Raw genomic sequence first — 14,364 nt, 5'->3', positions numbered from 1 at the left:
ATGAGTGATCACACGATCTTTACAGCTGTTTAATTACAGCCTCATCTGTACACAGGTTTTGTACTTCTCTCAACGTTTCAGGTGGAAACGGGACCATTCTGCACCAATATTTCAGGGTAACCACGTGCAGTGCGGACACAACAGTGTCTCTGGAAAAGCCGCCTGCTGTATGAACCGTTTCCCTTCTGCTGCCAGGAGGAAATGTGCAGGAGGGGCGATGCAGCAAAGCCTGTGTCCAGACAAAAAAGGTTATACAGCTTTTAGGAAGCCTGTATCAGTATAAATTAACTACAGCCTGTTGCGTTTCGTCAAGAACTTAATTAGTTTAAAACCAAACTCAAGTCAGGGCATTAACAACTCGTAACAACACAAACACAGCTCCTGAGTATCCGCACAGCCACCGTCTTGTTAAAACAGCCACGTGCAACCTGTCAGAGGTGTGCTGAGGCTTCAGTCCTGACGTACAGGAGGGAAAGCTGTGATGCTCATGGGTGACACAACTTACGAGCAGGAACATCCCAATGGTGGACAGGCACTCACAAATCTCCTGGTAAGCTCTCTGAGCTCAGTCTTCCTTCAGCTTCTCAGTTTATGATACAGACCAAGCAGCTGCTTGCAAGGTACCACTGAAAATTCTTTCCTCTCACTGCCTTCAGTTGTGGGAAACACATTTTTCAAAGTTACATGTTTTCATCCAGCTGCTTCTTCAAATCTTTTCTCACAAGAGGTAGCACACCTACCAAAAAGTTAGCTCGGCAACACTTAGTGCCTTCCAACTGGCAGAAGCATTCTTGTTAACATCAAGCAGTGACAGCAAACTCAGGGAGCGGATGCAGACAGATAAATGGAGCCGTAAACATTCATAAAAAGTTTCACCACACCAAACAACCCTGACGAGAGTTGACAAGATGAGTTATTTTCAGGTTAAAATGTTCGTCTCAAATATTTCTGACAAGAACTGCAAATAGCAGCCCAGAAGCGTTTAACGTGCCCTGCCTGTACATGGTTTCTATGCCTGTTTCATACCAAAGAGACTTGCATTATTTGTCAGTTTTGGTGAGAGCAGAGAGCAGGCTCTCCACCAGCCCATCTCTTCTCTTAAAACCCACATGGGCTACTACCAGTATTTTATCTGTGCTCCTGAACTCCTTCACGGACTTCTTAGGATTATATTTACATATCGTTTCCCGAGACAGAGCAGACAAACAGGAAGGATTTTCATACACCAAAAGGTTTCGTTTGAAGAGCGTTTGCATTACCTACTGATTTGTGTCTTATCACATCAGTGTCCAACGCTGGTACGTTTTCATTCTCAGCTGCTAGCATTGCTGCAGTGCCCTGCATTAGTGACTCGAGTCCCAGGCAGCACCAAATTGGTGGTCCTCTAACCAAGAAGCTGCACTTCAGTGTAACCCACAGACGTTTCCAGAGATGGAAACTCGTTCAGCTCACTGAGCGTGCAAACACCATACAGCTTCCTACAACAGCAGAGTGCAAAATGCCCCAAAAACACAAGGTGCTCGCTTTTACTCACTTATCAACATCACAAAACTAGTGATGTTCAAGCCATAGACAGACGGTGACCTGAAGTGCAGACAGGTATATAAAACAAATCCATGCGTGCTCTTCTTGCAGGGAGCAGCAGTGTTCTCCATAACAGAAGCGAGCAGTAAGCAAAGTTAATGTCTTTCATAGCTCAGCTTAGTCGAATCACAATTATATTTCCCATTAAATCTCAACATTTAAAGAGACACCTTTATCAGATGTGTACAAACAAAGCATTTGTTTGCCTTGTGACATTTGCTGTAACAACAACAGAAATCCTACCAGGCACCCCTCTCATTTTCAGGTTCCTTGGGGTACAAAGCTAAGCATGCAGGATTCCTTAATTAGAGAAGTCGCAGCGAGAACTTTCAGCCTGGTGACATATGGCAGATCTGATGTAACAGATTTCAAATAAAGCAGAATGTTCCTTTTGCTGATGCATGATTTGAACATGAAATCCACCCCGCACTCAGACGAGATCCACGGTTACCCTTCAGAGAGCGAGCTACCACTTCACGCGCCAAGTACAGGACTCCCAAAGCTCTAATCTTGGCTCACTATCGATTCCCTCATGGCCTTGGGCAAGTCAGAACTCCTCTCACTCGCTCTTTCCCCCAGCTTTAAAGCAGAGTTCATACTACTTTATTTACCAACCACACGGGCATGTTGCAAGGATCGAGTTTTGTAAAATGCCTTGAAAGTAAAGCAGACTACGCGTGCTGCACGAAATTCCCGTTATCACTTTATGTTCGAGATGTTTGGAGCAAAACACAGCCATGCCAACACAACTAATATGCAAAATATTGGCAGCACGTGCGTGATGCAGGGAAGCTATAATCAGGATATGTTTGAACTCGCTTGATAGTAAGAAATAGAAAGAACAACATTCCACTACTTCGTATTTTTCTTCTGTTCCTTTCTGTATTTCTTAGAGCATGGAAGGCTGTAGATCCCTTACGTGTTTATATTCCTATTGTCTAATTATTTTAGGCACTTCTGGGGTACACTTCAAGTACAAAGTAACCCGAAAAATGCCACCTTCGGACTGGAAAAGCGTTTTACAAAGTGTTTATCAAGTGTTTTACAATGACAAGGTGGTCTGATTCTCCTCGACCTGGCGCCCTTCTCCTATCCCTACCCACTCTTTTGCCTGACAGCCTAGCACCCCAGCTCCTTACTGAAGGAAACCAAACTAGTCCTGTAAAAATTATTTTTCAGTGATGCCAGCTCCAAAAAATATCACCGCTCAAGCTGACAGGACCTGAGCACATTTTAAATTAGGCACGTGCTTAGGTACTTTTCCCATCCTAACGCAGAATAACCGAGGCCTGAGGCATTACAATCCTCACTGAACAACTGACACGAGCTAAGAAACGGTGGTTTCTACGAAAGTTAACCTCCCATTTCAAACCAAATTCAGTATCCAGCCTCTCGGGCTGTAAAGCAAACCTTCGAGGTATCCCCAGTGGTACGCCATCCTCCAAGGTGTGCTGACGCAGGGCCCCGATTTTCGGACAGCTCCCCTTGCTCCTCGGAAGCACCAGCAGGAAGCTGAAACCAACGGCCGGGGCAGCTGCACCAGCACTGCTCGGAGTTCTGGAACACTCAACTTTTCAAACAGCCCCATGGTTCCCAGGGCTGAGAAATGACCCATCCCGGAGTCACCACACACACAGAACAGGAAAGGCCCCCGCAAAGGAAAAGGTGGAGAAGCCTACTCTCACCCCCAGCAGCAGCTCCTGGCAGGTTCAACCGAGTCTTGTAGAAGCAATTAAGAAGTTTTATCATTAGGTACAAAGCAAAACAAGCCTGTATAGCTGCTCTACTATAGCTGCACAATTGCGTTACTGCTAATGAGAACGCTGATCAGGAGCTCAGAAGTTAAAAAAAAAAAATTACATAAACTATAAAAACAACCTGTCCTATCTTCTATCTTCAAACAGAATTGAGTGTCGCAATCTTGCTTATTCAGGAAAAAGAAAAAAAAAAAACTTTAGGATCAAGCTGGCAATTTTTTGTGTGCACTCAGAAGGTAAAAGAAAGAAAAAAGGGGACAGAGGGAAGTGAAGGTTTCTAGATTTCATTTTCATCTAAGCTAGATGTAACTGTCCAAGAGAGCTACCAGCTGCGTATTGTTCTTACTGCATACCTGCAGCAATCTCTCCAAGCTGCTCCTTTCTCTAAGCAGGCACCTTAAAGGTTGTCAGGAGATGCTTGAACATAAAAATGAAGCAGGAGAGTAGCGACAGAAAGCACCTCCACCAAGAACAGAAACCAAATCTTTGAACCCTCAAGCTGCCAATACTGCTAAAGTGAGCATGAGCTCCTGGACTTTGGTTTTGCAATTGTATTACAGCATTGCAGGAGGAGATAGTATTTTGAAAAGGGATTTTAAAACACACAAGTCAGTCACCTTACAAGATGATTCTACTACCTACCGGTGATGGTCTCTAATCACTTTATGAACCCCTACATTGCAAAAGATTAATCTTACAGCAAAGTCTCAGTTACTCAGAAGATCCAGCAGAAAAGTGTACCAGCAAAACACTGACAATGTTTTTTAACAAACTCACAGATTTTCCTACCTCTTACCAGGTGATTATACACAACACATTTCGTATTATTGCTTGAAGTACTCCAAAACAAAGAACTGGATCTAATTTATTTTCAGTCACAGTTTCAAAGATGCTGCGTCTTCAAAGTCACATGCATAAAGAGAAGCATGCTTGCGTTACCCCCTCCCTGTTCCCTAGCAAGTTACCTGTCAACATTTCCACATCTTTGCTATAAAGTAATAAATAAGGTTACTTTTGGACCTTCGATACCCTGATCTGTCCAGCTGGACCATGAAGCTACTGAAGAAAAGACTGAGCAGTAGTTCTCTTCCAGATAGACGTCAGTGGGAAACTGTTATAAACGCACAGATGCTCTGAACAGTCCAGTTTCTTTGGGAAACCATATACCAAATTCCTGCAAGGTCACAACAACTTCGTCCTATTAGCAATTCAAACACCTCCAATTTGTTATTAATAAATTTGCTACATGATTTGTTCGTTATACAACCACCTTGATGCAATACAAAACATTATCCTAAAAGTGACGTATTTTAGAGTGTGCTGATCAAACTTATGTTCCACATGCTCTTTTTAAGAGAACATTAGAAACCTCTAGCCAAAGCGCAGGCTAATAACACTTACTGACATTTTACATTCTGCTTTTCATAAATGAGAAACTGTAACTGTACTTTGGAGGGCCAGAAACAGTGTATCAGGGTATGAAAATAACTCTAAAACACAGGGTGCTTATTGGTCACACCTTCCATGAGGATTTTGCAGGTATTTGTAAATAGCAGTGTAAAAAGTGACGTGTTCAGTCTTTAATCTCCAGCTCTTTCATGCACTAAGTCTCACCACCTCTGGTACAGAGGCACCACTAACTTTTAGGCACAAACTTGTGGATGCAAATGCGGTGCACGCAGTGGCTGCCCAGCGTACAAGCACTGCAGTTGCAGCTTCACGCTGCCAAGCTGCCTTTAAAACTCTGGCCTATCACAATGTAATTTGAAATAAGATTTTGAAACCATACTCATCTATTCTGCTTTCACTATGAATGTAGATGAACTCTGCTAAAGATTAAAGCAGTTGCATACGGTTAGGTTTTTCAGAAGTGCTTAGCCCTTGCACCTGCAAGATGTTAAGAGCTCAGCATCCATCAGTTCTCAAGTTGTTCTTTGCTTCGTGCAGAACATTTGCAAAGTTGGCTTTTTTGGCAAAGTATAAAAATGTAAACCAAAAGAATTAAACACAAAACATTCCACTAAAAAAAAAAAAATCCTTTCCAATATTAAGTCTGTCTTATCATGCAAAAATCTAAGTTCCTATTTCTATTTAGTCATGAATATACGCTTATATTAGGAGTCGTGCTATTCTTTTGAAGTTATAAATATTCTTAAAAGTGTAGGACAGACAAGAAAAGTGCTTAATAAAAAACCCCAAGCGTTTAGAAACTATATAGCTTTACTTTGATCTATCAAGACCTCCAAAGGAGCAATTTCTGGTCCAATTATGCTTAAGGACTGGCAGGGCTGCTTCAATGTGTAACACATTTCAGTATGCAATGGTGGTTTGAAAACATCAGCTACCTGGAAAAGAGGTCCCATTGGGCTCCACAGTAGCATTTGTCCCATAATCAGATTTATAATGCAGTATTAGTGAAAATGGACATATACATGGCAATAGATTGCAAACCTGAAAAATCTTTTGATACACTGTGGCAATAAATAAATAAATAAGGCTTTTCCAGACTATTAACCTATAGGCTTCAAATTAAGCACTAGGAATTCAAGGTCTGAGTTGCAGTGATGCTTTTTAAATTAGCACGTCTCAATCAAATTACTCATACAGAGAATAGCTCTCTCCACAAAAAAACGTGGAATATTTATGCCAGTTACAACTCAGAGGTACTGAATGCTCGATAGACTTCATTGAACTACATGGCATCACACGCCATAAATAGCATGTTTGACAAAAAGCTCGTGTGCAGTCACACGGTGTGGTTGCTGCTCTACCTTGTACAGCAGGTGCACTGCTTTCATGTTTGTTAGGTGTCTCAACAGACACGCTTTTACTAAGACTAATGAAATAGATAATATACAAATAAAACTGATTCCATTAGGTACTGGTAGTAAAATTTAATTAGTTGTTCTTTGTACACTGCCCTGCAAACAGTAAGAATCTACCTGTTATCACACACTATTAAAAACACAGGGAATTATGTGTAGGCTTGCACTCCTACTTTCAGTTAGAAAGGAAGCATTGATACAAGTACAAGCCAGGTTCAAAATACTAGTAAATAGATAACCTTCCACCTCCAAATCTGGGGTATTCCGGAAGGGACAGAACAGTTCTCAAAAGAGAAATGTTTCTCATCCTGCCTTTTACTCGCCCACTGAGGTCAGGACTCGATTGCGTGCCCAGAGATGCTCTGCACTGAGCACGATACTAGCTACTACTACAAAAGCTGCAACCCTAGACACAACAGGGTGAGGTAAGGACATAGGAAGACTGCCTTTTGTATCAGAACTCCAGTGACTAAAAAGACGATCGTAAGCTTCAAATCTGGGAGTTTTTAAGGCAGACTTTGAAGGTGTTTAAAGGAAAAGAAGGTGGTTTTCTTGTGTTCTATCTGCCGCTCCTCTATTCAGGAGTGCTCTATGGTACTGGGGGCACGCAGGGACAGGGAGGGAACAGAGCAGCACGCAGAGGTTATACAAACTACCAACAAAACCACCCTAAAACGCCTTCTGTGAAAATGAAACAGCAACGTCTCATTTGATAATTTTTCATTGTCACACTTTGGCAGTTTGCAGCTTCATCTACAGCCAATGCTGTAACAAAGATACCAGATAGAATTATTTCCGAATTATTCCTTCTCACAAGACTTCCTGGCCACCTGAAATCATACCCTTAGTAGTAGAATGCTACTACACTACTGCTCAACACCAGACAATGCTCATTGTTAAATGCGATGCCTTTTCCACAATTCACAATTAAACAGCAAGAAATCTTATTTGGACATCTTCCTCCCTGCAAGTACGTTCCCGAAATAAAAGCCCTTGAGCTTCTGCTTACCTGGTGGTAACTGAAAATTCTGAATGTTAGTTGGATTCTGAGGTGGCTGAGGCAAACGAGGTGCTAAAACTGTAGGAGTCAAAGTTGCTCTGATTCCACTCGTCGTTGCTGTTGGAGTCCTTGGCAGAGTTTGTGCCACGGTGTTGGCAGTGCCTTTAGCCATTCCCGTCGGGGTGCCAGGTGCTGCAGGAGGTATCCCACCAGGATTGGGAGCAACATTGGAGAGCCCAGCTTGCATAGTTTGCCCAATAATCATGTTACCCCCTGTAGTACTGGGCTGGCCAGCAGTAGCCAGCGTCTGCTGTTGGGACACTGCCTGGACTATCGTTTTAGGAGACTCAGCTTTGATGACCTGCGTGGCGGGAGCTGCCGGTACGGTGGTACCAGGCTGGCTGTTCACAAGCGACGTCTGGAGGGAAACTCCAGATCCCACAGTGGCTGTAGCAACAGCAGGAAAACTCCCCACGCTGATGGTTGAATTGATCACAGTATTGCTCCCATTCTGAGTGGCCGCCCCAGCTGCGGCCACTGTGGGTCCTGCTGTGTGGATCGGTGGCCTCACGAGCGTCACCGTAGGGGCCCCGCTTCCAACGCTCGGTGGCGGCTGCGAGGAGATAACTGTGGGCGAGGAGGAAGATGCGGAGGACACAGCAGTATTAAGGAAAGAAGTCTGGATGACAGTGTTGGAAGCTGAGGGCAAAACGGCGTTAACAGTATTTCCTTTTCCCACAGATCCAGGTCCGTTGTTAACAAGAGGGGCAACAGCAGGTGCAGAAGCGGGGTTGGCAGTCACAGGAGTCCCAGAGAAAGCAGCACTTCCCGCGTGGTGAGAGTTCATCACCACGTTACTCCCATTCAGAGTTTGCACTGTTGTGGTCCCGATCTTGCCATTCCTGGTGGACATGGCAGTCGCCATGGTGCTGATAACCACCGATTTGCCCTGACTGAGGGTCCCTGGAGCAGCAGTGACTTCAGATCCTCCTGCTGCTGCAGTGGTGGTGCTGGTGCTCGTCGTGGTGGCTCCATCCAGAGCTGAAGTCTGGGACCTGGTGTTATGATTAATAACACCCCCTTGCACCGCTCCTGCTCCTGCAAAACAACAACAAGGTTAAACAGAGAGAACGAGCAGGAGGAGAACTCCAGCAAAGGCAGAACGTTCTCCCTCATCACCAAGTCTTCTCCATCTCCGAGGCTACTTGCACGCAGCCCAGAGAACGAGATAGAGAATAAACTGAAGATGGATTTAAAGACATTATCCTCAAACCCCCAATTTCCCACCAAAGATTGGTAGCTTCAATACAAGCCATAACACCCTCACCCTCATCGCTACAGTAAGAGAAAATTGGGAAAAAAAAGATTTGATATGATCTGAGGGAAGGAAGAAGGAAGATCATCTCAGCCCTCTTCCCCATTCTAGAGCCTGATACCACATTTATCAACAGGACTGCAACTGCAAGAGGGGCAAATGGCAATAGACGACACGTTAATAAGACATATTCCTTATGCCCAGCACATGTTATCCCCTAATCCTTTCATCTCCTACAGAGTCAGTCAGAGCAGGAGGCTCAACACGAGCAAAATATGAAAAACTGAAGAGAAACAAAAACATCAGCCTGCCAAGGTAAGAAGTCCTGTGAGGCCTGGCGCAGGCTGCAAGAAGCCCCCTCCCCCTTATTACAGGATTTGTTCTGCTGGATCTGAAGTTCCCACAGCCAGAGATAGCCACGAAATAAACAAATGAAAAGCAAAGCTGAGTTTAAGAAGGGACAAGATGATGTAGCTTCTTGTCCTGAATAATCCTCACGCCCCCCTGATGAGGCCTGGCGTTACCACAAGTACAATCACAGACAGCCTGGGTCCTGGCCCTACGGAGACAGAAAGGGGAAAAGAACAGTGACAGGCAAACATCGAGATGCACGTTACGAGGGTCGAGGAGATCCTCCTAGAAGAGCTTCATTAATCATGACGGAAGGTCTGTAACATCTTCTTACACTTCAGCAACAAGAAAAGAAGCAAAAAAAAAAAAAAAATAATGGGGGGAGGGGAGGAATTGCAGAGAGATTCTGGGGAGACATTTTTTTTTTAATTATTATTATTATTATTATTATTATTATTCCCTGGAAAAACCTCTTCCCTCCATTCCCATGGAGCGAGCCCTCAGCCCCTAGCATCGATCCCACCCCCTGGGATCCGCATGAGGCGAGGAGGGAGCACACAGCCAGGTAGCGGGGTGGGGGGGACGGGGAGGGGGGCAGTGCACCAGGTGGGGTGCCATGGCCTCAATTCCCCCTTGCCGGGGACCCGGCGTTGTGACAACCCCCCCTTGAGGGCAGAGGAGGAACGGGAGGTGGCGGCTGCCCCCTGAAGCCCCCGCAAGGAGGGAGGGAGAAAGAGGGGGGGGTGGGGGTGTGGGGTGGAATACCCAGGTTGGTAGATTTTTTTTTTTTGGGGGGGAGAGCGCGTTTTGAGGGACTTCCTCCCCTCGTAGATCCCCCCCTGGCTTCCTCCCGCGCAGGAAATAGGTGTCATGATTAATAACACCACAACACCCCCTGCGCTCCAGGGAACAGGGCCGGGGGAAGGGAGGGAGCGCTGCCCCAGCCGGCCCTAAGGGGAAGAAGGGGGGAAATCCCCCCAGCCCCCCCTCCCCAGCAGCCCCTAACCCCGCTCAGGGCACGGGGGGCGCCCCACGAGGTGCAGGGGGGTGACCAGAGCCTCCCTCAGCGCCGGGGTCACCCCAAACCCCTTCATAGGGGAGTATGGGGTGTGTGTGGGGGGCCCTAAAGCCGAGGGGGGAGACATCGTGAGGCGAGGAGGGGGGAATAAAAGGGAAGGGGCGCCCCGGGGGGGTGCACGGACACCCTGAGGGGGCACACACAGCCCTGAGGGGACACAGGGACACCGTGAGGGGGGTGAGGGCTCTCCCCACACAGCCTCCATCCCCCCCACCCCACAACCTCCCGGCAGGGCGAGGAGGAGGAGGAGGAGGGGGAGGAAGGCAAAAGGGGGGGGAGAGCGGGGGAGGGGAGGGCCCCGGCGCCCCCCAGCCCAGCCCAAGCCCAGCCCAAGCCCAGCCCTTGCCCCGGCGGTACCTGCTTTGGCCAGCTCCGGGGCGCTCAGCCCCATCTTGCCGCCGCCGCTCTCGGGCTGGGCGTTCGCGGTGCCTCCTCCCGCTCCTGCTCCTGCTCCGGCGGGGCTGGGGCTGGGGCTGGGGCTGCCGCTGCTCACAACATGGTTCCCCAGCAGCCCCCCAGCGGCCCGCAGGGGCTCCTGCGCCTTGTGGTGTTGGTGGTGGTGGCCGGAGGCCGCCAGCTGGGACTCCAGGGAGCCCACCAGGTCGCTCACCACCTTCTCGTCCACCTCCGTGTTCAGGAAAACCTCATCCAGCAGATCCGAGCCCGCCGCCATCTTTTTTTTGGAGGGTTCCTGTGAGCGGCTCCCTCCTCCCCCCCCCCCTCCCTCCCCCTTTCCACTCCTCCCCCCTCCCCCCCCCGCGCGCACACACACACACACGCTCAGGCCTCTCCCCCCCTCCCCTCCGCGCTCCGCCACCGCGCATGCGCGCGGGCACGGCCTCACCTCAGCGGCCGGAGAGGGATTCCGCCCGCCGCTGATTGGCCGGCGGCCGCCTATAAAAGGCGGGGCAAATGGCTGCGGAGGCTCAGTTGGGAGGCGGGCGGCGGCGGCGCTGGTGGCGGAGGGGATGGGGGAGGGAAGGGGGTGATAAGGAGGGAGGGGGGAGGATGAGGAGGGGGCCGCTGTGGGAGGGGGCGGGAGGGGAGGTGGGGGGAGAAGAAGGAGAAAAAGAAGGGGGGAGGCCGCGGCTCTTTGTCTGCCCCGGCGCAAAATGGCTGCGGCTCCCCCCGCCGCTCCCGGCTCCGAAGGGCGCCCCGCACCTGTGCTGGAGGCGTGTGACGGGAGGGGGGGGGAAGGGATGGACAGACGGGCGGAGAGACAGACAGACAGGCGGCTCCGGGTTGGGGGGCAGCCCGCTGAGGTGTTGGGGGGTGGTGGGTGATGGGCCCGGCACCGTCTCCCCCCCCCGGGTTTTCCCTTCTGGGGCCTTGCTGCGGGGACGGCTCCGCGCCCATGGGGTGTGGGGGGGGTTGAGGGGGGGGCCGCACTTTGACCCCGTTGTGCAAGCGCCATCAAGGAAGTCAATAAATAGGGTCGGGGTGGAAAAAAATAGGACCTGGCTTCTCGCTAACGCTCTCTCCGGCCAGGTGCTGCTTTCCAAAGGCGGCTGAGGCGTTGGAGCGAAATGAGCGGGAAGAGAGAGCACGGGTAAGTTCTGGGAGGTAGCGAGCCTGAAGCAGGGCCTCGTGTGGCAGTGTTATAAGGGTCCAGGGTTATAAAATCAGCTCTGCTCTTGTGTGCTGGGAATGGATGGCATTAAAGGCTGGAACTGCGTGGCAGGGATCGACTCAGCACCTGCTAATGCCCTGCCCAGACTTCACCGGCCTGCTGGCTGTGACAGCAGGGCTGCAGCAGTGGAGACTGGTCAGAGTAAGTGCTCTGAGCTCCCTGAGACTGGATTGCTGTAAATAGGTCAGGGATGAGAGGATTCTCTGCTTAGGGTGGCCCAAAGATGGGTGCCAGTGCTTTCTGTGTGACAGTGTGTGGAGATCACTTAACTCCTAGTGCTGTGACATGGAGCAAATTGCCCCGCTCACCAGTTGGCCCAGTAAGCGATGGGAACGGTCCTGAAGTAGTTCCATATCCTACCCTGCCCCCAAACACCAAAATATGTCTACAGGAGATGTTTGCCAAAAGGTCACTCAAGAAACAGTAAAAACTGATAGCTATTCCTAATAAGGTGAGTAAGTATCTTTAAATCAAGTTTTAGCCCTTACCATAAACTATTTCAATAACTGTTGTGGTTTCTCACATCTCCCTCTCACCTGCACAAGGCGGCTGCTGAATTAAAATTACGATGCTGAGCATTTCCTACAGCTCTGAGCCCTTTACAAGGAGGCATCACTAGAAGGGACTGCATAGCCCCTCTGAGAAGTTTTAAATTAGGGTTTTATAATCCTTTATCCTTGTTCTCACATATTTTATACTTTGTAGTTTTTTTTGTCTTCATACTTTTTCTCAGTCATCACTCAAACTTGGGGAGAAAAAGAAGATACCCCTTCCCTCTCTACAACTTTTACCTTCCATTTTATTCATTTTTTTGCCAAATTGTAATGCTGCAAAGTAGTTGCCCACTTCTTGCAAGGCAGGAATGCTGCTTCAAGCAGAGTCACGTCTACCGGTTTGTTGCTGCCACAGTCAAGCACACTGCCAGTTTTAGCTGTGATGAAATTCTATAAGCAACATACCAAAGAACTATCTAGAATAGAAGTCTCTTTGCATTCCCCAAACAGTGGAAGAATTAATCTACATCAGCTGCTCAAATGATTTATGGGGGGGGAGCTAGGCTTAAGCTGAAGCAGCCTGAAGGTGCAGAGTGGATGCACATCCTTCTTTTGCAGCACCTAAATGGGTGTATAGCCCAAAGCTGGGCTGGTGAGAGTGATGGAAGAACAGAGTGAGCGACATGAGAGATGGATTAAATTATCCCATGGCAGCAGTAGTCAACACGAAGGGTTAGAGCAGCCTATGTTCTTCTACTGCTCGTATTTTAGGGCAGCTGGAATGCAGCTTACAGTTGTATTACAGAACTAGAAATAAAAACCTAGAAATCATCAGTCTTTGTTCTAGCACTCTCGTTAGTAGACCATATGGCACATTTACCATATTAGGTAAACAACTTTACCAAATTACAAGAGCAACTGAAATGCATTATGACTTGTGTGTTGTAAGTGTGTAAGATTTATTACTGGATAATTTATCTTTTTGCACTCTGCCTTTCATTTGCTATTGGAAGTAACTTTTTAGATGGGATTCTTCAGGCCCAGGATTCCAGCTCCTCTGTATTATACTGCCCCCTTCTTACTCTAAAAGTTGCTCTAATGTTCCTCAAATCTAATTCCTGTAATTACCTCAAACCTGAATCAGAACATTTCAAGAAGTGGTTGGAGCCAATGGAGAATAATTTGTTGGTAGCAGGTAACACAGAGGGACACTTAATGTTCATCATTCTGACATTTTTGTACAGTTTTCATGGAATTAAGACCTATTTTCAAAATAAATGCTTGCTTTACTTCAGAGTGTTTGTTTATGAAAGCGACTGTGTTTCACCTAGTGTGGCTGTAGGAGAATACTTTGTCCCACTGATGTCCACACCCTGGTTTCATGGTGCTCTGGGCTTGTTACAAAACTGAAGTTCTACTGCAGAAACACTTTCTTTCCATGCTTGCCTCTGTGTGTGCATTTCCAAATTGTTTGGAGGAGCACAGGAGGCTAATGGACAATTGCAGAAGTACGCAGTGTCAAGAGAAAGAGACAAAATAAGGGAGCTCTGGTTGAGGATGATGCAGACCTATGCAGAAACAGTTTGTCAACTTGAGAGTCTGCATGCTGATCCTTCTGCAAAGGAGTGTCAGTCTGCACCAACAAGCATTCAGCTAAAGCAGCAAGGCTTCATGTGCATCTAGAAATAGAAAAGTTTGACAGTAACCTGTACAAAAAGTATTCCCCTTTTGAACATTTTACTTTGAATTGAGGGGCAAATGCAGTCTTACTGCACCCAAGCACATGCAGATAAATAAAACAACTTTAGTGCCTCCTTGTAGTTTGTACTTTGCTGTCTCCTTCTTGGAAACTCAAGGTACTGTTGAAGTGTTAGTCGTCTTAAAATCACAGCATATATTTCAGCTGTCACTTGGTGGATCTCTGAGTAAGTCTAATAGTCAGGGATTGGAAAACGTATACCAAAATCATCCATTTGTTTGGGTTTCCATCTACTATTATGTAGATATAACTTCAGAAGTGGTGAAGAAAAACTTTTTTCCATAGAAGATGCTAGTAAGATCTATAGTGACATATGCTTGAATAAAAATGTGACAACTTCATGGATTTCCTCCTTTTAAAAAAATAAATTATTTAACTGTGCCTGGTTATTGGGAAATACATAAAAACAATCTCTTAGAGAAAGACTACTAATGAACTAGATTTAAAAAAAAAAAAAAAGCTGAGCATGCAACTGCGTTGTGAATCTTTTCTAGTTTTTAAGGGACAGTTTGAGGAGTGTGTCCCTGCACATGCAATTCATGTGGGAGTTACTTAAATATGGCTATACCAA

At 47.3% G+C, this 14,364-nt stretch overlaps 1 protein-coding gene across 2 annotated transcripts in view; it reads right to left on the bottom strand.

The window, feature by feature from the left end:
* Positions 1-10,602, bottom strand: part of TAF4 (TATA-box binding protein associated factor 4) — a 37,586-nt gene extending 26,984 nt beyond the window's left edge. For both annotated transcript variants that reach the window (XM_084538383.1, XM_084538384.1), the window contains exons 1-2: positions 10,268-10,602; positions 7,176-8,264 (exon numbers count right to left, since the gene is read on the bottom strand). In XM_084538383.1, coding sequence (XP_084394509.1) covers positions 7,176-8,264; positions 10,268-10,583 — 1,405 coding nt within the window. In that variant the 5' untranslated portion in view covers positions 10,584-10,602. The remainder of the gene's footprint in view (positions 1-7,175; positions 8,265-10,267) is intronic.
* Positions 10,603-14,364: the final 3,762 nt, after the last annotated feature.

The sequence above is a fragment of the Aythya ferina genome (assembly GCF_964211825.1).
Source record: "Aythya ferina genome assembly, chromosome: 16".
NCBI classification, from domain to species: domain Eukaryota; kingdom Metazoa; phylum Chordata; class Aves; order Anseriformes; family Anatidae; genus Aythya; species Aythya ferina.
The sequence above is the reverse complement of the archived record's forward strand: the minus strand, read 5'-3'. Positions and strand labels throughout refer to the sequence as shown.